A 25,874-nucleotide genomic window follows, 5' to 3' on the forward strand; every position below is an offset into this window, starting at 1 on the left:
TACTTGGATCAGGTTCTCCATTGTATTTAGTCTTCTCTTTTCTAAACTACAAAGTTTCAAGATCGTTACACGATTTCTAGGAGTTACATCTACATCTACAGCTTTCTTGTGCGCCTGGCCATTAAGCCTCACTGGTCCTGCAAGTTGTTTTTAGTCCTTTTCACAACTCATTCCGCTCCACGGACAGCAGATGTTTTCAAAAGTCAAAGTCAAAGTGGCGACTTGAGGTTTTTTTATGACCAAGCACACCGACACAAACACAAATACAAATAAACACCACCATGTTTACATGCCACACAGAACACACAAGGTAAGCAATCTAAAATAAAAACAATACTTTATTAAGACAAAGATTCTGTATTCAGCAGCAGAAAAAAAAATTTTAAACATAAATGTGGCAATATAATTATTTAACAGATACAAACGCCAAAGTCCAGTAGTTCTGTTAGGTATAAGAAGTACTGATTTGCCTATACAATTCAACCAAAGGTAGATTGCACAGATTAAGTGTTATTTCAAAAACATGGATTTGAATTTTCTCAAATAACAACATAAAAAAAGTTTTCTCCCTTTTTTAATCCAAGTCCAGGATGAAGCTGTCACACAGATAACAACCATTATCATTAGATTTACATTACTGTTCTGTACCATCTTTGAATTTATTAACTGTTTTTTTTCCTCATTGTTGCCAAACAAAGAAGACTCACAGCAAGAGCAGTATACCTTTACTGTGTCAGACGAATGCCAACTTCTGTGACCACTGACAGCCCCTGTTGCAAATGAACCTCCAGCACAGTTATTCATTTCATTTAAATATTAGACAGGGGACATTCCTTTCCTCTGAAGCACAAACATATCAGCAAGTAAGAAGGATGTTAAGTATGTTGTAAACTATTTTAACACTGTTTGCTTTGAGATGAAGACAAATGATAGAATTTGCATAAAAGATTATATTTTGCACTAAAGAGAAATCCACTAGAAAACCAACAATTCAACTCTGAAAACAAAATTACATATTTCGCATATAAAAATATCAACCTGGTGTTCAATAAAAAAAAAACAGTAGGTGTGTCGATTTTCACAATGATATTCGTTCCGTTTTCAACAGATTTAATGTTTATACCTGCAATCAATTGTTTTTCAAGTAAAATCCACAAAACATCCAACATTACCTTTTCCGATCATCGTAAAATCATTTTTGCTTTATTTTTAAACTATTTACAGTATCTTTATACAAAAGGCACAGGATTCAGAAAAACTATTATTTCCACCTTGTGATGCTAAAATCCACTGGAACTACAACAGGCAACTGCATTTCAGTGTTTTTTTGGATTGAAGAAGGCAGAGGTTGTGAAATCAATGTACAAACGCTTGTCAATGATCCAAATGAAACATTTTTATGATCTGAATTAAAGGATAAAGGTATATGGTGTTGGTCTCTTTTTTTCAAAGCAGCAGCACAGAGTGATGCTTAGAATTCAGGGTTTCAGATTGGAAGGTTGTCGGTTCAAAACCTTATTTTATTCAGAATACTCCAAATACTGTGCTGTATAAATTGATCTCTGGGTTTTCACAGTAAATGAAAAGTTGTCCTCAATTTACCTATCAGTCTAAATAAAGAATTAAAGGCCTGTTACATCTGTTACATTTCCCTGCGAGGAACAAATACAGTTTTATCTAGTACAGCGGGAGAATGGGTGTAGGGTAAAGACTGTGACTTACGAGAAGACAAGTCAAAAGGGATATCTTCGTTTTGGCCCAGGATTGATTCCACAGAACACACTCCCCTAAGTAAACAGTTTAAGTAACTTGATAAACTTAACGTGAAAGATGCTTGCATATACAGTAGCGTTTCCTGTAGAGAATCTTCAAAACATACCAATCTGCTCTGTAAATTTAAACTGAGGATCTCACAGAAAAGATTCAAAGTGTTTCTCTCTTTCTGAAACATCCACCATACAGAGCTGATGCTTGGTGCCCAGTATTCTGAAAAAATATCAAGACAAATTTATGGTTCCAAAGGAGGAAACACCTGGTTATTCTGTCAGGCAGTTAGTTAGAAGCGTGGTGATATCCAATACATCAGTACGTGTGCACAGTCCAGTCATTCGAGGATTTAAAATCTGAATCTTGTTTCCAATATCCTTAAATATAATTTAATTGTACATACAAGCAAAAAGCATTTAACAAGTGTTTTCAAGGCTTTAAAAGAATGTTCTAAGCCTTCCAGCACAGAGAAATAAAGCCCACCAGTAACAATACTCCCTGCCAAACCTTTTAAAACTATCAGGAGTGCAGGAGAGGTTTTCACTACAAACGCAGTCTTTGTCTGCAGGTGAAAATCTAACAGGCTGTGCAATTCCATAGCATCTTATTAATAAGACCCGACATGTAAAAGAAATCTTTAGGTACCACTGCAATGGTACTGTAATCCCTGCAGCACGTTCCAGCGAGGATCCAGGACTTGAAGGGCTCGTATCCACTGCCCGAGATACAGCAGCAGCATGTAACAGAACGAGCTCAACATCGGCACCCAGTTACTCATCATGGTGTGAGGGGAAAACCAGGTTTGGTGCGTGTTGCTTGAGGGGGGTGGGGGCAGGGGAGGGTGGTCTCGCACTCCGGGGGGTTAATGCGCTGGCATCTGATGGTTCGCCTGGGGGGAACTGGAGCCCAGAAAGCCCAGCCTCTGCTTGTTCTTCCTCTGCTCTGTCATCTGCAAAGAGAGCCGGGAGAGGACACTGGATGAGATCCTGTACACTGAACAATGCTCAAGGCCTTCATGTACTGTACCTCTTCCTTTCCTGCTTACCGGTACACTGAGCTGTTTTTCAGGCACTTGCATGAGTTTATGGCCCATCCACATTAAAAGTATTTAAATGAAATGGTAGCTAACAGGCACTTAATTACATCCATGCTGAAAAGAGATGAAAGGAAACGTAAAGTTTTGGCTATGGGGCCTTCTTTGTGTGTGAGCCTTCCTCGTTCACACCTGAAGAAGGCCGAAACGTTGCGTTTACTTTCTTCTCTTTTCAGCACGGAATAAACCCATTGTTCCTTTGCAGTCTATGCATGGAGACGCAGCTCCCCACCTGAACTACTTAATTACACCTACACTTTGTTTCCCTCCTTCCTCATACTTTCCAGATACAGATTCAGCCAGTAAGGGGTGAAATAGAAAAGCTTTTATGCTTTTACAACCCGCACTGAGGAGGGTGAAATCCAAGGCTACTGTATTAACTTTGTATTTACTTCTCTCAAAATCTAGAATTAATGCAAAATGTTTGCTATGATTATACTGCAGTGTTTGTATTACTTTTCTTCAAACCTGCTTTTCAATGGTTCATTGAGACAGACACCTTTCTATGGCACTGGTGCTCCACTGCCTATCTCAGTGACTACTGTGACCGACTGTGGCTGCGCTGGTGTCTGCTTTAGGAATAGGGGAAACTGCTAAATGACCAGTGCAAATATCAGCCTGTGCTGCACTGTGCATTCAGCTCCAGTTTGTTTTATCACTTCAACAAACCGCTATTTAAAATGTAATTTAACTGAAGCATCAAACATTTACAGGTGGACCAGCAACACTACATGATCAAAATGGTACAGAAACAGTAAGGATTTCTAGCCATCTAGTTAAGACAGTGACACTCTAGCTGCAAAGAAAAAGACGATTACGTTTTCTCATAGGCAGAATGCTGAAAATCAACAGAGCACTAAAAACTTCTGTATTCTTTACAACTATCATTGATGTTTTCTGTCAGTTTTGCTCTTAAAATGAAAAGGGATCAATTAGGTTAATTAGTCAATCAATGAATTAACCTCGGGTCTTTCTCGGTGTTGCTTAAAATACCATCCAGCTTTGGGTTATGTATAGTGCTTTTATTGACACGAACGAGCCTGTGCTTAGTTGAAAAAACATGGGAATGACATACAACCACAGCTGTCTGAGCAGCTTAAAAACCTTTGAAATGCCAGCTGTTTAAAAAAAGTATTTCATGTTTACAAATAACACCTACTTTAGAGAGCTAGAAGCATGGACCATTTCAAGGAATTTAGAGAGAGGAATACTGAAAAAATCCATACAACCAATATTTCCACCCGACAGATTTCACCCAGGTTTAGATGAAATAAACCTTTCCTTGTTTTGCTGGCTTTGTGAAATTAGCAGTAAAGGAAATGCTTCTGCTGTCTTGCTGTTCACTTGACTGCATCCTGGTTGTGTATCATTATATTTTTAAACTGACTAGCACTGTATTTTGATCATAACTGTGCTGTGAGCTAACACACAAAACACTGACTGCACAGTGTTTCCTCTTACACAGAGCAAAGGAGCAAAATATCCAATAAATATTTACCAAATGATACAGCATTATTATTACCTTTGTATGTTTTTCCTAACACTGACATAACACTGTAAGAACTTTGCACATATTTAAAAGGGGATAAATCCCATAAAAGCACCAGTATAAGGTGAGGAATTAAGGGACAGAATTAATATTTTGAAGCTGCTATGTGCATGGATTTCAAGAGAAGCATGAATTTTTAAATTCACTTTTCTGTGCCTTAATAATAGCAAAAGCATATTGTGTGCACAGAGAAAGAAGAGGCTGCTGCAGCAGAGGTGAACTGTACCTGTTCTTTGAGCTCCGAGAGCTGGCTAGACAGTTGTGTCACAAGTGTCACCGTGTTGTCCAGCTTCTCCTGCAGGATTCGAATCTCATTCTGCTCGCTGTCACCTTCATTGCTAACCAGGGACATGGCACGCATCCGAGGGAACCAGTCCAAGTTCTTCTCCTGGAGGGGAAAAAAAGAAGAGGGCATTAAATATTTAAGATATCCTGGCACAAGCAAAGTCCTGCTGCTGTAAGGGGATGAGTCACAGATCATTATATGAACAATGCTTTTCACCTGGTGTACACTAAACTCGCCATTTTTTTTTAGTTTTCATTTTTTTATTGCTTTTATAAAATAAAGATTGGTTTGGCCAGTTTTTTCTATTCATTCCGGCACTTAATGACCCCAGCAGCAGAAGGGGTCTGTCTGTGTGTGCTTTCCTCTCCAGAGGTCCGCCTATCTTCCCCACAGCACTGCAGAGGACAGCCCGAAGTGGAGGGCAGGCACAGTTCTTACCCACAACGTTGCAAGCTCACAGCAGCACAGAACACCAAGGTTACGCTGGCTGCCTTCCCCAGCTGTGATGGTGCACAACCCCCCCAGTTGGTGCACTGACACAAAGGAAATGCCAGGAAAAGTGAATTGATCATATAAATGAAGGGGAGGCCAAACTCGGTCACGTCGTCCAGCAAACAATTTCTCTCAGTAGCTGTATTTTCAATGAAGTTGTTTACAATAACAATTCCTTACATTTACAGCATAAGGCACACTTCTTCCCAAAAGCATTTTACTCACAAAGGGGCTCCCCTTCATTCACCTCTAAACCTTTGTGTCATCAGCCCCGCCACACAGCAGAGCAGGCAGGGGAATTCGCTTTCATCAGTCAAATGAAATTTTGGAGATCACTAGAAATAAAAATCTTAACCCTCTGGAGCTCCCATGGGGCACAGTGGGCAATTACTTAACTGAACCAATTAACTTCTTAAATTAATCAAAACTCGCATTTTCCAAGTCTTTACCAGCTGATAACTTAAACACAGTCCGCAAGTCATCCTTTACTGTAGCTCTCCAGGATGAGAACTGGCCCACTCCTGGCACAGACCTCAATGAGTGATGTCTGAATTACTGGCATACTGACTGAGTCACTAGTGTGGACAGACGTGCTGTTGTGGAAGGTGACACAATACAGAACCCGGTTTTCAGATTCATTTGCAGAAGCTTTAGATACTGTACATGCTGTGACAAACATACCGATACCAAAGAAAAATGCGGCTTCACAGGTTTCAGGCCTAATAATTTGTGGGTGACAGAGGCAGACAAAGTGGAAAAAAACCCAACTTTGTCTGCTTGTGCACAAAAAAGTCGGAGGAGAGGACTTGACAAGGTGTTTGGATTCCACATGGGCTGTCGCGGAAAAAAAAAAACCTTCCGAAAACAATATGAAAAATCTCGGTATCGCTGACGCTGTGCAAACCTTTAAAGATCAGAAATGGCAAACCTGAGTGAAACATCACAGCTTTCTTTCGAACAGTTAAACAGCAGTTATTCCAATTTTCTTGTATAAGACATCCTAATTTGATCATGCTCACTGTGTCTTGTTTATTACAGTTCTTTGAAGCACACAAATAATGAACATAAATTAAAGATGGCAAATATTGTGATATGGCTGTGTTGTTTTACAACATAATACCACACATTTGTTTTAACTGCAAACTCCTTTATTAAATGTAGATAATTAAGTGTGATAGAATAAGTCTGAACTGGAACTGAACTGCAGGTACTCCAGGTGCTCTTTGAGGCATCATAACATACGCTTTCAAAAGTAAAATTTTTTAAAAGGTAATTTCAACAAAACAGAATATTCAGAATTGCTGTGTATTTCCACTTTCTCAGGCTTATTGGCAAAATCTCACTTTCCAGATGTCAGAGAAATATCCAATATTTGCAATTAAAATAACTATAAAGATGCTCTTCACATACACAAAACTAGATGGACTATTATCACAGCATGTTTTTGCACATATTATAAACAGGTGCTTGGTTTAAAGGATAAGTTATCTTATTGTAAAACATGTTGATTATTTTCTAAGAAACATTTGCTCAAGTATACCCCTATGAAGCATCATTATCCCTTGTGTACTCGACACTACACAATGAGAGCAATTTTCTCCCTGCAGAAGACAGAGACAGCCTCATGGATCTCAGTTATGTAAGCCTTCAGCAAGCACTACTGATATAAATGGTTTAAATGTGACTAAAACACTGTGATAAACTCCATATGGTACTAGATATTTCTTTCTGGTTACATAATGGATTACTACAGGGTACTTGTCTTTATTTAATATGGGATCTTGCATAAGTTTAACATTTCTTAGCTAAACTGTAAAAGAGGCATTTGAGTCAAATCTTAGGCAGCTTGATACAAGTGTTGCCAATTGCCCCCAATGTTTGATTTTAACGCTTTCTCATTCAAAGAGCACTGAGCTCTAAGATCTAAAATATCAGAGAAATGCTCTCACTTTGACCACACACAACCCCTGGCACAGAACAAAATATCCCTATTTGCACGTGTAATCACAGCAGATCACCCTGAAGGTGGATTCACCGGCGTGTCCACCCAGGCTACACCTGCATTAGCTGTAAGGGTGTTAGTAAAGTCACGGCTGCCGAGTAAATATACCTAGCTTGTGGAATCCAAGACGTATACGGAGACTTGACACATTTGTGTACGTTAAAACCTCGATGCGCTCAGGTCCTGCATTGCCAATTTTGTCCACTCTCGCGAAATCCGCTTTTTCCGCACACGTGGACCAAATGCACTTATTTGGGAACTGCGCAGTAGGAGAGTAAACGGAGGGCACCTACAGGTACAGGACGTGCGCGCCTTCATCCTGCAGATCCACTGCCCTAGAACCGCAGTCGGGCTCAGCTCGGTTAAGACGACCCGTTAGCAGAGTAATGTATGTATGTGTATGTGTCTCAATGTTATGCTCCGCAATAAAATAAACATTAAATTAAACAACAACAACAACAACAACAACAGCCGTGGTCCCCTAAGTTGTCACAGTCTCAGTTCTCGCGTGTTTTGCGGAAAAGGGTAAGAAAAATTATAGGAAAGAAACATCGCAGGAGCAATACATGAAATACGTGAAACACCTCTCAGGAGCAGGAGTGCGTACGCTTATCTGTGATAACTGTGCTGCTACAAACTTTCTTACGGTACACCAGTTCATAATAATGACAAAAAAAAAGGAAAAAGTAAAGAAAAGCAACAACAAACAACTAACACAGGGGAATCTGTAATATCATTACAGTGATTTGGTGATCTGATTTGTGTGCACATGCAATACGTTTTTTTTTACGTTTCCAGTACTCATTTTAATTAAAAATACTACCAATTATCAAGAACACTATTGATAGTCAAGTTATGACTAAAATATTACCCTGGAAATGCTTGTTTCAGGAGCTGTGGAACCATACCCTATTTCCCCACAAGGTATTCAATTTCACATTTACGGGAAATTCGAGTCACCCAACCCTCGTGAATACCGAGGTTTCACTGTACTGTACATCTCAATCTTTTGATGATTAAATATCGGTATTTATTGATAACTATCTTTCAGTCTGGCCTTGAAAGATGCATTAAAGAAGATTTTAGATATTTCATCTCGTATCACGAGTTCATCACTGCAACAGAATTTACTTGCACACTTGTAATTTATGTTGAAAGATGAATTCGTAAGCAAAGTATAAATCAATTCACTGAAACGTTAACTCCTCATTAATGAACAGGTAGTCTTCTATGCCGGTCTATTAGCCACAGATCCAGTGATATTAACTTTTAATTGTCCTCTTTCTATGCACATTATGCAGAATAAAATGGCGGAGTACTGCTGCAAAGCAGATGCTGATAGACCCGGAGAGAGAAAGATGACTCCCCAAAGCCCCATGACTGTGCAGCATGCAAATGTCCCAATCTAGAAACAAGCCGATATAAAGCAATATATATGCACATCAGACCTTGCGCATTGCAGCGTACTGTAGATAGTTCAAATTCATCGCTTCTCATAAGAAGCAGTATGAAACCAAGAGATGTGGGAGGCCTGACATTCACTGATGTCAGAGATCAAACAGTGTTTACGATGTGATAGTCCCAGTAAATGGAGCCACATGGGAAACAAAGAGATGAGCCTTGAGTATCAAAACGCACCGGAGCTCTGGGTTTTAAAACCCAACTATGATATGTGCTGCATTCACACCTGTTTTCTATCCTCTCTTATTGAGCATCTCTTTCAGGTGTCGCCATGGTGCCAGCTTAATGCATACAAAATCTCTCGTGATCATTTCCATTTCTTCCAAGAATGCAAAATTCACTGCGCCCGTACAAATCAAAATTTCATCCTCAGAAGTTGCTGGGGGAGGCTCACGAATACTGGGGGAATATATTAAACTGGCAGTAATCCCCTAAGCCTTCAGGGGTCCGAAGAACTCCCAGGTAGAGGGTGGAATTTCTTTTTAATCGAAAATCTTTATTACTTTTCAATGCACTCAGCTGCTGCCAAAAAAAGTCCATTCTAACGATTGTCTACAGTGTTCCGCCATCAATCTGTGCTGCTCCTGGCTAAAAGAGCATGTACAGAGGTAAACGCAATCTCAGGATGATCTGGCTAAAAGATACTGTATCTGATTAAAGGATTTGTCATGAATTTGCACTTAAAAAGGATCACTAGTCACCTGTACATCTCGGAAATACAAAGCTTTCACACATTTATTCTTGCAGCAGTTTCCAGCACAACCCAATCTACGCCTGCTACTGTGTAAAAAAAACTCACCTTACAAAACAATATGGCATTTTCCCATGTTAAAAAGACCTCTAAATAAGCTGTGCATTTGAGAAAAATACAGTTTTGAGGTTAGAGCATACTATATCTATTGTACACCGGTGTAGGATAAAAAGGCTGTAAGCAGTTTGCTTGGGTAAGGGCAAAAGGAAGCCATAGGTGGAGTGTTTATTGACCACTCAGCTCCTTCAGATTAAACAAAACAAAGACCTTATGTTTGTACGCAATGCTCTGCTTTCAGCTCATTGATTATAAATGCTGATTAAAAGGCAGCTAATGAAACACCCTGCTGCTTGACAAAAGGAGACAAAATAACTGCATACGCACAAGGCGTCCATTGGCGAACGATCGGTTTTAGATTTACTAAAGGGAATCTAGAGGAATGGACGGCCTAACTGTGAAATGACTTAAACAGCACACGGACTTTTCTCATTTAGTCGGGCCACATGGCTGTGTTAAATGCCCCACTGTACCGAACCTCTCTTTCCTCTTCATCACGGCTGTGAGCGAATCCCAACAGATAGCTTCCCCTCCCCACCCCTCCAGCGCCTCTGCCACTATATCTCATTTTAAAACAGCAGGTAGGATAAGCCGGGCGGAGGGGGGGTTGGATTGCTATGGAAACAAACCTCTCTCCATCCACCTGAGGTGCAGCACAGTTTTGTAAAGGTGGCACAGTGTTTGCGCGAAGGGGTGGGACAGTAAAAGGCAGAGTTGTTATACAGCAGCAGAAACCAGCCACTTGAGATGGGTTATGTAATCCTCCTTTAGCGGCTCCTCCTCAGCTATTTCACCTCGACGGTGTTCGTGATAATTAAGCATATATAATGAGTTTTAGTGGGCTCCTGAGCGCACTGAGGCTACGAGCTGTAATGACTCAGCAGATAAGAGTCAGGAAACCAGACCCTTATGGAAAACCGCTCCTGGCATGCAGACAGCCTCCCACACTGGGTGGGCAGGAGTGACCTGCTATCAAACCTACACAGCCCTCTTTCTTTGAATGTGAAGAGATCTGCAGGAAAAGGTGGTTTTCCTTTTAACTATCCGCGTTATGTAAGCACTTGGCGTCTCCTGCTGGGACAGAGGGGCACTCAGCTGTGGACCCTCGCATGGGCTGCTGTCGTCACTATAGTAAGAGTGCACATGGTAAAAAAAACACCAGATACAAGCATGGTTGTCGACCCCTTTGTCCAACAATGACAATGAAAATGACACTGCTTGGTGGATTACAAATCGCTGGCACTTTGGAAGGCATGGTACTGTTTTATCCAACAAATTCCCGAACGTTCTGCTGCTCCTATTCAGCTACATCCAGGGGCTCACACAAATGATCGATTGAGGCAGCCTGCTGGAAAGGAAACAAAACCAGGAGAGAGAGAGGCTGCAATCCTTCACCTCAGGCTGAGGAATGGTATACTTTGAGAGAGCTTCCAAAGGTCTTGCATCTCAGACTCATGCAATGATGATATCTATGAGCTTTTCTATTCCTTTCTGGGCTGGCTGAAGTTCATTTTACTAGAAAAATCAATGTACTGTAATATTGTTTTCTACTGATCACAGCTGTGCTGGTACTGACTGGCATAGTGGCAGTGGCTAGCACTGCTGTCTTGCAGCGCTGAGGCCCTGGGTTCAAATGTGGACCTCTGTGGAGTTGGTATGCTGTTTCCATGCATGGGTTTCCTCCAGGTGCTCTGGTTTCCTGCCACAGTCCAAGACCTACTGGTAGATAACTGGCATCTGGGAAAAGCTGGCCCTCATCTATGTCTGTGTTGGTGTCTGTGTGCCCTGCAGTGGACTGGTGTCCCATCCAGTGTATATCCTGTCCTGTCAGGACAGACCCCTGCTCCCCAGTGGCCCTGTGTTGGATAATGTGGTTAGAAAATGCCTGGATAGATGAATGTATTTATATTAATGACTTGGCTAAATCATTTTTTGGCACACATTATGGACCTCATTACCATCTCATAACTGGCCATCCCATAATTCTGCTCTGAATCTGAACCTCAGGAGGTTTTGATTTCTCATGACAATTTCTGTACTTCCTGATCTCCACGGAACTGCACCTACAGCATCCATCTGGAAAGGATTAAGACTAATTGGGAAACATACAGTGCTGTGAATCTGAATTAAGATGTACAAAAGCGTGATACAGATAGGACTCCAGTTTATTCTTAATTACCTCGTTTAAAAGCAGACTGATCAAAAATGTGTTGGTCTGTGCTGAATTCTGGGCAGTTCATCAAACCGTTACGTCACTCGATGTTTAAATATAAATTCTTCTTTACGATAGCCTGCAGTCAGTTTCACAAATGCTGTTTTAGAAATCACGTGGCTTTTCAAACTAGTTTTCAACATATTGTGCACAGGAAGGGTGCTTCTTTTTAAAACGATGTCTGAAGATAGACTGACCATGCAGCATTTTAAAAAAGACTTTTAATCAATGTGGCTAATAGAGGCATCGTGCATGTTAGTCCTATAACTATTTTGACTATTTAAAAAAAAAGATCAGGACATTTTGAAATGTTTGTTTTAGTATTTCACTACCAATAACATTAAAGGAATAAACGTAAGACCACTACTGCAGGAATTCTGCACACAAATGTCCATCCAGTTCACACCAAAATCAGGACTGACTGATTTTGCTGACTATAGGAAATAATAAAAAATAATTCCTTAAGTGACCTAATTAACCAAACAATAACAATAAAAAGAAAAATTAAAAATTAAAACATAACATATTCTTGCTACAAGTAATGCTCGTACAATGAGTGAGGAATATGATCAATGGGCCTAGCCTCTATACTGTATGTTTTCACAGATGCACCATGTCTAATTTGCTTAAATAAGAAGCAACTGTAAAAACTAGTTAGTTGAAATGAACTGTTTTCAGGTGTTCAATAAGCAAAAAAATACATATAGTTTAGGTTTCTCAAATCTATTGCAACATAAGGAAGATATGAGCTTTACTTGCTTATTCTCACCAATTGTTTGTCACTGATTTAACGGCAACTTCAAGTACTAGGTCCATCTCTGTCTGTATGTGGTTTGAAAAAAGGACACAGAATTTATGTAAGAGTGAACCCTCCAACACTAAATCAAAAGCACCTAACATACTGAAGTTGAATTCATAGTTCTTGTTTAGAATTTGCTGCTGAAGGACAATGTAACTCTCTCGGCATATGGTCTGTTTTACTAGTTGAAAGTTTTAAGAACTAGTCATCATTTTTCAGAATTTCAGAGGGAACAACCACTGCATGTTACCACTCACGTTAAAATTCAGCAGTAAGCTTACTAATTAATTTCACAAACATTTCCCAGCGGCATAACCATTTTAATTAGGATGCTTCAGAGTTTTTATCTAATACTGTACATCTCTACGAGTCTAAACCCCATAGACCATTTGTTATATCGAAGATCTTACCAATTATCACTTTAAAAGCTCCTTTTAAGTTTCATAGTTTGGTTTGTTATCACAGTGTTGTCTACATAGGAGAATAATTATATGAAATGCAATTGAGAGGGCTATTTATATTATGCAAGGTGTCCTGTTACAATGAATAACATTAGAATCACAGAAGTAAGAAACTGAAACAGTATTGAAAGATATATTTCTAAATATAACTTTTAAAAAGCATCAGGCTTTATAACAAGCTGAAGAGAAGAGACATAATATCAATACCCCTGCAGTGAAGACCCTGAGTCTCTAAAGATACACTTTAAAAACCAAAAGTACTGCACACTTGAAGAAAATGCAGGATAAATATAATCCTAAAGAATCCCACTGCTGAAACATGTAATCCACTGAAATACAATGAAAGTTTAGCAATGGACATCCAAGTGTAAAACACAAACTCCTGTTTCAATCGTTTCCAAAGTCCCTATTCATCACGTACTGTGGAAACAAGCTGTTCTAACTGACAAATTGATTTTTTTTTCTCCTTCTCTCAATATTAATAAGGGTAAAGCGAGGTGGGAATCAGATTAATTTCATTATCCTCCTACACGGGACCTCAGGTCTCTCATGTGTACACAGCTTCTGTTTCCAACAGAGACACCAGGCAAACAGATCAAGCTCATTAAACACCCACTTTCCAAAAATCCCCTGCCCTCACTAAAAAGAACTAACCTTCACCCGCATAAAGTGAAGCTTGTGTCTGCACTCTGGCAGCAGTCGATAAATGGTGGTGCAAATGAATCACAGGTTATCTGTGGACAAAGCATCCTTTGTCAGGAACTCGAGGTGAGCCGAGTGAAGTCAGCAAGCAGGAACCTCAGTGAGCATGTGGTTTAAAGCATTTCCATTCTGTATAGGAATGATAATTGATTTTTAAAACTATCTTACAGTACGAGAAGGAAGGTATTCGCAACAGATTCAAGACATGATGAAAAATGTCTGCTTCTTATATCTGTCTCATGTTCCAACCAAGAGAGTGTCTGATTCACCGTTTCACTATTGGAACTGTAATCAACTGCAATCCAATCAAGGCGTCAAATTGCACTCACAGAGGAAAAAAAATCCACAGTAAACAGTGTAATATGCCCGTTTGCACCCATTCTCTTTGAATATTTCACGGAGGATTCAGTTCCTTTATCAGGCAGAGGTAGAGAACTTGGAAGCATGGATTAGCTCAAGGTGTTTAGAATACTGTATCTCAGAACTAAATGCAGCATCGATCAAAATGATTCTTTTGATAATTATTTGGATTGATTATCAGATCTCTGTAGGAAGCCATAGACAAGCCGAATCCATTGTCATTGTAGTCGTTTAAAGTCCATGTCTTTAACAGCTATGAGTTTTAGAAAATAATAATTTATCCCAGGAGCCCAGAGCCATCAGAGTTTTAGAAAGAAAAATATGGTTTTAATATACTCAGTTGCCTTCACAAATCCCCTCAGCAATTATCTGCAATCCAAGGGTGACTGACAAATGCTTGGGGACTCTAAATAAGAACTAGAACCACCACTTCAGCTCCTATTCACAGAACAACCTTCATCTAATGCTACCACACTAACACAGTTACAGTATGTATGTATGTTTTAACAGGTTACCAGTAGTAACCTGTCAATTGCCCAAAAAGCAATCTATTGTAATTGCAAAATCAATAAGCTTTCATTTTTCACTTGCATGTTACCAACAGCAGGTTACTGCCATCTGGAAAGAGACCAGCAGCTAATGCGTGCCTTGTGATTTAAACATCACTTTAAATATCCCAGAGCAAAGACAGCAGGTGGCCCAACGCCAAAACCAAACAAACACCTTCATACATTAATGCAAGCTGCCCTTTCAGGTCCTTCTAATACACCTTGCAGTTAAATCCAGCCAACTCAGCCATTCCCACATCACAGTTTCAGCTCCCAGCGACCTGAATTCACAGCTGCTGCGCTGCACCTGCGTCATGAGCAGCTCTCCCTGCCCCTGCCAGAATCCAATCCCGGTCTCCTGTGAGCCCCGCGCGGGCCCGCGGCCACTGGCTAGGCAGTAGTTACCGCCGCCATACCAAACACCGGGTCCCTGGCCGCAGGAGAAATTGACACAGCAGCAGTGACAAGTGCAGGCCTACTCTGCCCCTGCAGGGATTCACTCATGGTTACTACTGGGCCCAGAGTCGCACAGCACTGGTCTCTAGCTAGAGGAGAATTCAGCTGTGCCACAGTAACGGGGCTTCTGCCGCAGCAGGGTTTCAGAGGGGAGTGACGTAACTCACCCAGCGGGTGGTGCTCCGTTACACGACCTCCCACCTTTACTGCACGCCACCTTTCTCTGGCACAGCACACCAGATCCCGTGAGAGCTGTTGAGGCTGCAGTCTCCGCTAATGCTGTGCCTGCTCTCAGCTTCTCAAACAAGAGATCACTGCACTTGTTTTCATTGCAAGCATTATCAAGGGAGGAGGATAAAGATGACAGCCATGACTTTCCCAAGGAACCACACACATTGCTCTGGAAATCCATGAAAGACTATATAGGATGGCACATGGTTCTGTGGCTGGGATTGGGGACCTGTGTTCTATACCTGGCATGCAATCTGCGTGGCGTTTGTATGTTCTCCCTGTGTTTCCTCCCACAGTCTCCCACAGAGACATACTGGTACTGCAGGTTAACTGGCCCCTGGTGTGAGTGTGTGCGTGTCGTGTTTGTGTCTGTGCGTGGCCTGTGATGGACTGCTGTCCTGTCCAGGGTGTATGCTGCCTAGCGCCCATTGCTTGCCAAGATAGTCTCTGGATCCAATGCCACACTATACTGGATAAAGTGGTTAGAAGGTGGATTTAATGGATATCCTGCTTTCAGATCGTTGCAACAGCCAAGAGGAATCACTTCATACTTCTTAAAACTTGCCTCTGACTGTATAGGGAGCTATTCACAAAAGCACTTGCCGATTGATAGTTGGATTTCGTAAAAAATAAGTCACACATAGCGATATTCTTGAACTTAACTATGAAGATGACTTTAGCCATTTCATGAAAGAGCCTGTACAGTAGTAGTTCAAGGGCAGAATTCCATCTGCTTTTGATGACATCATCAGCATTGTTATCCGAGTGCCACTGGTCAATGTTTCACACAGAAAAATGGAATCTACAGACAGCACTGTAGCAAGGGACTTGGAAATGCACTATTAATTCTAGAACTCTTAAACTATCCGAAATTTGCGTTTGAAACTAAATGGCATATTGCTCAAAATACAATTCTAAACAAATACTGTAGTCGTTTTCACAGAATGTTAATGAGACAATGAAAAGATTTTGTCATATGGAAGCAATATATATATTACTGTGGTATTTTCTAAATATAAATATCACAGGAACATCTAGCTAGATAACAGAGCACAATACTGTAATAAATTTGTTGACTTTTTTTGTATAGTTTATAACATTTGGCTAATGAGATAGTCTTTAACCCTCATCAATTAATTTAAAACTCTTCTTGTCTTTGAGTTCTTCAAATGTCTTAGGGGCTTAATGAAACCTTTTAGTTGTCTTAATGGATTGTAGTCACAGTTTAACAAGTGTCTATGCCCGTAATCATGTACAGTACACAAGTTTGGTTTGCCCTATTAACAGCCATTGATCCTGTATGAACAGAGACCACAGCTCTTGGAATAATATTCGTAAGTTTTTTTCCCTATCAGAATTCCAATGACAGAACTTCCAGCTGTTTCCGTCCGTGAAGGTCATAAAGGGTAAAGCTCCCCAGAAGAGCTTTCAGGGCTTACTGTAAAAAAATAACAAGCTCCTTTTCAGAAGGTGAATTAACAATACTCAATGGGCTTCATCCCATTCTGCAGTATCAGACCTTCTTCTGTAATAGCTCCCCGTACAGCACGAGGCACGTTTTAAGAAATATGAAGTGATTCTTCTTGGCTGTTGCCCTAATTTTCTCCCGATTGTGAAGCGGCCTCAAAAAGGAAACACACAAACAAATTAAAGAAATGTGCGACACCTTTTTCTGCATTATTGAAATGATTTTTTTTACATTGATCATAAGAATAACATCAACACTATCCAGGTACTTTTCCCAGAATTAACAAAGGTTTTTCTCTCAAAATGCAACATAGCCTGGTTCATAAGAATCCCTTTCAACGGCTTCAGCTTTCAATCTCACATTTTTAAAGTAAAAAACCTTGCTGGTCTCGGATACAAAGAAGACACAGACATTTCTGTACTCTTCAGAATGTATTTCAGATAGCTGAATCGAGTATTGAAGACTCACGTTCATCAACATCAATGGGATCTTTCTAGGTCACATACCGTATAAAAGCAAGGGTCAGAGTTGCTATGTCATGTATGTTAAAATAACTTTAAAAATAAAAGGATAGAAACATTTTTTTTTTTCCTTTGGATGCACAAGTTCTAGGAAACAATCTGCTCTTGATAAATACGCACGCAATTTAAACCCCTTAAAATACAAAACAGTTTCCATTGGTCTAGTTAAGTAACAGAAAGGGAACTTGCGAAGATTTTGTTCTTAATGCTCACATGCAATCCCTGCCAAACCGTACTGTGGTACTTTTGAAAGATGTCGTGATGTGTCTTTTCGAAAAAAAAAAATAGTTTGATCAGTTGTACCACAATCTTTCGCAAGCTCTGTATTCATGTGGGGTGTTTGCCTGACAGGAAATCCCCTTATTGTCAGGTGTTGAACATACTTTTGAAAAGAGGAAAAAATACAATAATAACAAAACAGATAATCGTTTTTTTATATTAAATAATTCTGTTCAACAAATCTCAAATTGAATTAGTATCGCACACGTTAAAACCTAAGCATCTTTTTAGCTAAACAGGGATTTCTAACCCTTAACTTTGACTGTTTGTGTCAGGCTTTCAAGCACGTACTACAATACAACAAGCTCTCTCAAAAGAGGTACCCTTCTTGTTTTCTGGAACTTGGTGTTAATGGAAAATCGTGTATGTGCCTGTTCATGCTAATATCTCATCTACTTGGCTGTTTTAATACCAGGGGATATGCAAATAAATGCTTTGAAAAAAAAGCCCAGGGTAAATGTATAACTCTTAAAAGCTACTTAAGCTATAAGAAGATGGATTTACCTACTGTAATTGTAGGTACAGGTCATGAAATCTAATCAAATACTAAATGTCAGATTGTTAGGTCTGAACTTTCCAAGCTACCTCTTGAGGCTGACACATCAGGGAACCTTCCTGATTACTAGTGCAATTGTAAATATTTCAGATTAGTGACATGCAGACCTGTCCTCTGTTTTGAGTTCAATTCTTAAAACATATTCACACAATCATTAAAAGAAAATACAATTTCACATGAATATATTGAATATATTCTCATATGCATTAGATCATGTTTTGCTTTGAAGAATAATACCCTGAGCATTATTATTTAGTGGAAGACTTGTTATTGTCCTTATTTTTGCTATGTCTAAAACTTACAGTATGTGTGATGGACTAGGTGGAATTTTCCTATGCCAGCCACCATCTTGGCTCAAACCCATGCTATGGTGTGACCTTGAGCCAAGATGGCTGCCAGGTAACTGGGAACAGGTGTTGAAATAGACACACCTGTGCTGATCTATGTGTATGTGGGGCACTCTGAATGGATTGAATTCTGTGTTTCAGTTGACACGTACTGTATAAGAAAGCACCCCGTGGAGAGAGTCCTTCAGTAGAGAAACAGTATAAACAACAGTTCAAACTGCCCATTGCCATATTCGAGATGCCAGTGTTATGAAATGTGACCCTGTTCAAATGAACTCAGCCAGAAGGGAGAGAGAGTTATGGCTCTGGAGGCAGGAGTTCTTCTTAGAACAGGATTGGGTTGGCTGACATGCTAGTGAGACTCAATGAACTGTCAGGCAGGTTGAAAATACTGTATATAGTAAATGCAGGTTGTGGACCAGCAAGTCATGTGGTGGTTTGTTAGCCAGGCCCAGTGGCCTGCTGTTAATAAATCATAAAAGACAGTAAATAAATAAAGAATGCTCTGCACAGTAACAGCTACAGACCAGCTATAGACCAAGGAGAGGCTTGGGGTAAGAGAAAGAGGAAAGTGTTCTGATAAAGATAAATGTCTAGGAAAAGGAATGAAAGAACAAAAGACAGCTAAATATGGAGGAATTTTTGTGCAATAAAAATTCCTGAGCTTAGCCAAAAGCAAATGGGCTAGAGAAAGAGTTGGGTAACAGAGTCATTTGGAATTAAACCCTAAAGCTTAATGTAAAAAAGTGCGATGACTTGGCAGAGGGAGACCTGTGTGTGACGGGGAACACCCTGCAGGAAACAGCGAGAGCAGTAAGAGAGAAGAACAAGAACATAAGAAAGGATTCCCCTTATTTGTAACCTTGCGACTATCTGTCTTCAATCCTGAAGATTCAGTAGAAATCTGATGGGAATTCAGAGGGAAACATCAGGAGCCAGGGTGGTGGACTGATGCTACTAAAAAAATAACTACTGGCACTGGTACAGCATGGGAATTACTGCTTGTTGTAAAGAGAAACTAAAATTATATAAAATCTAGAGTTTTATGTTACAGCAAGTCTGAATTTCAAATGCAAAAATACTTTTGCAAGATATAGGACATATACAAACATATCAAGCTTTTAGAGTTACAAAGTATGTGCATATTAAATGTTCATTATTTTTTAGGACTAGAAAAGGAATCTTCATTCAACTCTGTTTCTTACGTGTGCTGGTAAATGTTTTCACTGAATAGCTACAGTACTTTCTAGATGGAGTATCTAAGGTATTTTAAGTTTCAGTTTCCACAATCAAAATAACACACAATTATGCAAAATATCATCCGCCCAGCATTTTTTCAGACCACTTTTCCTTGAGAAGATCATGGCACCAAAAGATGAGTCTATCACTAATTCCATTATAAAAGTCTGAAGAGCCCTTTACAATTACAACAGAACACTTGAAAAAGAACAATTCATCAGGTCAAATCAATAGCACACATAAGCAGCCCAACTGTGTCATAGATCAACACTCACAAAACTGTGCAGCTGAGATCCCTGTCAGCAGAGCACTCCATTACTGCCTTCAGCCATAACTGGCTAATAAATGCATTTATGTAGAAACTAGTTAAGCAAGTCACTCAGTTTATCCAAATCTGCTTACACAATCAGGTATTAATATTTTTTTCTTAAAATGTACTTGTGGCAGACCTTCATGTTGAACTGTATTGCTTGGGATTTTTCTGCACAAAAAAAATGCATTCCCATATACAGACCATCAGTATCCCTTCTGTTTTCCCTCTGGTGCATCTAAGCTTACTGATTGATGTTTATAAGAAAGACCCGTTTATTCGATTGCAGGCAAACTGTGGAGAACCCACTGAATCCCTTGAGAATGAAGCCAGTAATGTAAGTGTCAGATGTAAAATATGATACTTAAATATGCACTAAAATCATCTCTTCTCTGTGTTTTTGAATGGATGTAACACTTTATGGGCTACTATACTACAGCCATTCCATGAAGGGTTACAAACTCACACCATGCTTGCCAAGATGTGATATACTTCTATTAGCTAGGAATAACCTGCAGGCCATCCTGAGGCTTGGCTGCTACTTTGAAACTATCCACTATCACAGGAAAGCTGGGATTTGTGTCTGGCTCTGGCATTTTGTTAAACCAGGCTTTTATTCAGTGAAACCATCTGATTTCAGGCATAAAATTAAATCTTGTTTTTTTTTCCCCTTCACAGCATTTTTCCATAAAAGATTTAAGATTTCACTGCATTTCCTATGGTCTGCAGACAAAACAAATTGTAGAAATCTGAATGACTTTTCAGCTGAGACATGAAGGACGGTGTGTTATATTTTAGCATTAACTCTTTAAGGCAGCTTTAAGACCAGGCATTCTTACCTGGGAAATGGCACAGTGACCAAACTCCAGTCAAATCTATAACAAATGTATGACTGCGCCGAATCTTGCTCTTTAGGTGTTAAGTCATATGACTTGAAATCCCTCAACTTAAACTAAATTCGATGTACCACAAAAACCTAATTTCTTGTGTGAGCTCCATTAGCACTACACGTATGGCTCGGTGGTGTTTCTTAAGGATATTTATATTTTGTAGATGCTTACATTTTCATAGCCTTACATAATGGTTTATATACTGTAGATACATTTCAACAGTCTCCAATCACAATGTCTTGCTGAGGGTTTCCAGGAACTAGAATAGTTTAATGTTAAACTGTAAACATCCCATTGTAAGATTAGAAATAAGAGGCCAAATGGATCCTCTGGTCCATTTGGTAGCAAAACAGCTAACTGAATCTCATCCATTAGTGTGCTGAAAAAAAAACAAGCTATCATCTTCAGAAACATGGCTGGGTAGCTTGTTCCAGACTCCCACAAACCTTTGGGGAAAAAAGTGCCTCCTGGTCTCAGTTTAAATTTCACTTGGCACCTCTGGTTAACATGTCAGTGGTTATTCTGAAAAAGTCCACTGGGTTGCCTCAAGCCAGCTTCAAAGGATTTTGAATGCTTGGATCACAGCCCCTCTTAGTCTTCTCTGTTCAAGACTAAAAGGGATCAGTTCCTTCAGCCTGCCTGTATCGCGTTTCTCTGGGCTGATTCCAAAGCAGCAACATTTCATCTGGGTACGGGACCTCCTAACTAGATGTGAGTGTATGACACTGAATTGTGTGGTGAACTATACTTTAAATGATGAATCAACCCGAAATGAAACAGCTAGCGCAGAACATGAACATGTGAAACTCTATGTGGTTTCCTTTGAAATGTGCGTTCACTGTGTACGTCATCTTTAATGTCGATCACATTTCTGCTACCACAGGTCTAAGGTCACACCCAAACTCAAATTATAATGACTACAAACGCATAAATGCATTCATTTATTAACTGCTACTGTATATCCAATACAAGATTGTAGGGGAGCCAAAGCCTAGTGTTTATATGTACAGTCTGGCATTTATAAATATTTTTCAAGAAAATGCTTTTGTTTCTGCTTTGCAGTACTGTATAAAACAAAAGTTACTAGCATGCATTAGGTGATGAGACAGTTAAAGTTAAATCATGAGTCGATTAGAAAAGGAGATTTTGTTTCTGGCTTACATAAAGTTCTTGCACTTATCTTTTCAGAAAATCAAATTAGTTCAGATAGCCTTTTAATCCTTACCGATCTGATTTTACAATGGGTCTTTGACTTGTGGAAGCACAATCGTTCATCACATTTTCAACAAGCACAGTATGATCAGATTTTGAGTTCACACTAGACAAGATACATAATGTCTTGTCAAAGACATTAGACAAAAGTGTTCTTAATTTCATACAACTGAAATCATTGTTTATCCTGAAGAATATATGTCCTTCCTTTGTTGAGGGATAAAGAAGGGTATATTTCTAAATACTTTCCCTAAAAAAAAAACATATAGATGAAAATAGACTTACCATGATCATCTGAGCAACGTAACTTTCAGGTCCAGTATATTCAGTCGGATCTTTCACTTTAACCAGAACTATGAAGTACAGGTAATGCCACATGTTATGTTCTGACTTTATATGCTCCTCAAAAGAAACTGTCTTGTTGTCAAATTTATCTCTCTCAAGCCCTGCAACAAAAAAAGGAAAAAAAAAGCTTTTTAGACTAAACAGTGTCAGATCTTCATATTCATTAACTACAGTATCTACTGCATCATAAATTAACAAAAAAACATAAAAATGTAATAATTTTACATAAATACAGTTTAGTTACTCAGTGAAGGCCATTGCTTGAATCTACAATAATGAAAGAAGTCATATTTTAAAAGACTACAAGGACCGATTGGTTTAACTGATGTTAGTTGAAAGTAGCTGCCTGACTCTTTATAATGTATGTTAAATCCCTCTGCTTAACAGAGCACTTACCACAGATGAAACAGGTGGTTTTCAGAATTTCTTCTTTCCTCTGCTTTTCACTTCTCAAGTCTGCAAATGTGTCAATGATGACTCCAAAAATGAGATTGAGGACAATGATGATGACAATGAAGAAGAACAGCAGGTCATACACAACACGTGCAGCAAATAGGGGCTCCTGAAAATAGAATCACAAGTTAAACTCAGCTGAGATCTCCCCGTCAAAGTAAAATGCCCTGTAAATTAAACTAATATCTAAATTTACCCACTGTAATACTGTCATACTGGCAAACAACAATTATTCCTACACCCTAGAACTGTGAAAAATGTGAAAACTCTGCAGGGGGAGAAAACATCTCCAAAACACTGTAAGTAGTTTATATTTTATAAGAAGGTAAGGTAAATGAGAAGAGCAATGGTCCTAATACAGATCAGCCAAATTGAACATTTATCTCTTATCTTTACTCTGTTTTCTATTCATGTTCTCATTCTAAACACAGGCATTAGATTGAATTGCTACTGAATGTTATTTAAGAATTCATATTTTATGAGAAACCTTAAAGTTAGTGAAAACAAATATACCATATTGCATTCCCTGTATGTCCATTACTATTGTTGCCTGTCCGGGAGATCTCTAAGGTTAGTTGAAAAAGAAAATCATGCTGCTATCCCTAAGGATCGTATTTCCAGTTATATACAGTACATACTGTATATATGATCCTCTGTTTTAGTTTTAATGATTGTTTCAATAATCTTAGAAGTAATATAAGACTGGTCAATTAATTGGTACAGTTTTGTCACACTTTTTATTGATAGGTCATCAATCATCAGAAATTTTTCCATGAATATTACTCCCATCTTGAGCAACTGTTGGAAGGGTTTTGCTAATATATTGAGAATCACAACATTTGCTTCCTTATATACAAGTTCTACGATATCACCAAGCCCGAGAGGTTTGCTTAGCTCAAGTGATTCAAACACCTGCAGAAAGCCTGCCTCCTCTATGCTAATATTATTTAGGACATAAATCTGTCCTTCCTGAGCCTAAGGCATGTTGATGAATTCTTTCTTGAGAGAAATATTCATTTACTACATGAGCCAGTTTTCTTCCATTGTCTAGAAATGTCCACATTGTCATCCTGGATACATTTTACTTCATCCTTTACTCTTCCTTTGCTGTTAGAATATGTAAAAGATGTTTTTCTATTTTCGTCAGTTTTTTAAATAATTTCACAAGGCGAAATCTCTCTACTTATATTTTTCTTAAATGACTGACTAAATCACTTGGGCCAAGGCTTGCTAGCTTTTGATTTTCTTACCGAGTGGAATATCTTGAAACCGCTGAAATCTATTCTCTGCAAATTCTGTATCCCTACTATCACATTTTACTTCTTGTATGCTCTGTCTCATTCCTTCAAAACTTTTAGTGTATTCCAGTGGTTTAACACCTTCACATAACAGCATCTTGGCTGGCTCTGAATAAAACTGTCACATTCTTAAAGCTTTCATCCAGAACTAAACTAGAAACATGCAAAATCAGAAAAACAGCAATGTGCCAAAACAGCCACAGCTGAAAGAAAGAAAGAAAGGCAAAGCGACACTTTTCAACCAGAATTGTAAAAATATGTCCCATGCTTGCAAATGTCCTGTTCTTACACGTGATCCTCTGGATTCAGAGAGAAGACAGGTTCTGAGAATAAAAGCCTGGTAACTTTCTCATGTACTTAGCTCTCCAGTTTCACACCCTGTCAAACTGTTCTTAGTACTGGTAGTACAAGGCATTCTTTTATTCTAGTAGCAGTCAGGCAGGCAGGCTAAGCAGCTTATATCAGCAGGGGTTTTGCCACCAAACCTTCCCATGGCATTTATACTTATCGTTGCACATCTACAGAGCTGCAGATCGCAGACTCAAATAAAAATGAGAGGACTTGGCCAGTACTTTGGCCACAATTAGTTATTTGCCCTCTGTAAGGGAAAGCAATATTTTCTGCTTAAATACACGTATTGAACTCCAGCACCACGGAGGAGTGTCGCACATTCGTTTTGTTTCTGAGAATCATCCTCACACATGGCCACAGCAGGCCTAACTGCTCCTTCTCACCTTGCAAGCCCACTGTAACAGCAGAGTTAAAAGTGTCTCAAGGACAATGTCACGCTACTGTGACTGATGAAACTGCCGAATAAGGGGCACCTGGCCCGCCACACTTGTTGCATTTCAAGCTGAGAGCAAATGCTCAGTCACCTTTGAGCCCAAGCCACCCTGACGGCGATTGGTGAATCGTCAGATGCACCTCAGTAGCTCCTAGTCACAGCTCACTTTTTGCAACAGAGCAAAGAATTAAACTAGAGACCGTCCTGCACTCTTACCTCCTTCTAAACATTTAGCATTATTTTCCCTCATTATGAAGCATTGCCCACCAAAGCTCTGCAGATTTCATACTGTCAAATTATTTTTTCATTGTGTGCCCTATCAGAGCCTGTTTCACAAGCCACCAGTGGGGCTTGCACGGTCTCAGTAAGAGGCCTGTTCAGAGCTGGGGGTCAAAATCCCGCCTAGCAACACCATCAACCACTACAGAAAACTTCAAACTTCAAAACCAAGGGAGGCCAAGCCCAACTATGATCAAAACCAGTGTCAGCAATTCCAAGGTGATTACAGCTCAATCTGGAAAGTGAACTCTGCAAGATAATCTTTGCATAAATTAGTGGATTCAGTGTATGATGCTGTGCCAAAGAAGCTGTAAGCATTCAATGCCCTTCACAGCACACTGACTACAAGATGCAAAACAGCTGTGGCCCCCTCCGGTCTTATGTAATATAAGTTAAACTGGATCTATACAATAAAGCTTTTTAATTTTAAGACATGCTTATGCTTATTTGAAGTCATGATACAATAAAAGGAACTTTGCTCACTTTGGTGTACTTGTATTTGGGTTTGTAGCTAGTAAATGTCTTAAAATGACTACCACATAGGTAAGATGGGTCCAGTGGTCTCCTAGTGTTTGCACCCCTTCTTATGTTCTTAAACTTGCTTAGTCAGATGAACACACTACAATTTGTCATTTAGAATACACAATGTCATTTGGGAATACACAA

At 39.4% G+C, this 25,874-nt stretch overlaps 1 protein-coding gene across 3 annotated transcripts in view; it reads right to left on the reverse strand.

The window, feature by feature from the left end:
- Positions 1-320: 320 nt before the first annotated feature.
- The window catches only part of itpr2 (inositol 1,4,5-trisphosphate receptor, type 2), a 160,575-nt gene continuing 135,021 nt past the window's right edge, over positions 321-25,874 (reverse strand). For all 3 annotated transcript variants that reach the window (XM_069192742.1, XM_069192743.1, XM_069192744.1), the window contains 4 exons: positions 22,791-22,956; positions 22,335-22,495; positions 4,636-4,797; positions 321-2,716 (listed from right to left, as the gene is read on the reverse strand). In XM_069192742.1, coding sequence (XP_069048843.1) covers positions 2,630-2,716; positions 4,636-4,797; positions 22,335-22,495; positions 22,791-22,956 — 576 coding nt within the window. In that variant the 3' untranslated portion in view covers positions 321-2,629. The remainder of the gene's footprint in view (positions 2,717-4,635; positions 4,798-22,334; positions 22,496-22,790; positions 22,957-25,874) is intronic.

The sequence above is a fragment of the Lepisosteus oculatus genome, chromosome 7, assembly GCF_040954835.1.
Source record: "Lepisosteus oculatus isolate fLepOcu1 chromosome 7, fLepOcu1.hap2, whole genome shotgun sequence".
Taxonomy (NCBI): domain Eukaryota; kingdom Metazoa; phylum Chordata; class Actinopteri; order Semionotiformes; family Lepisosteidae; genus Lepisosteus; species Lepisosteus oculatus.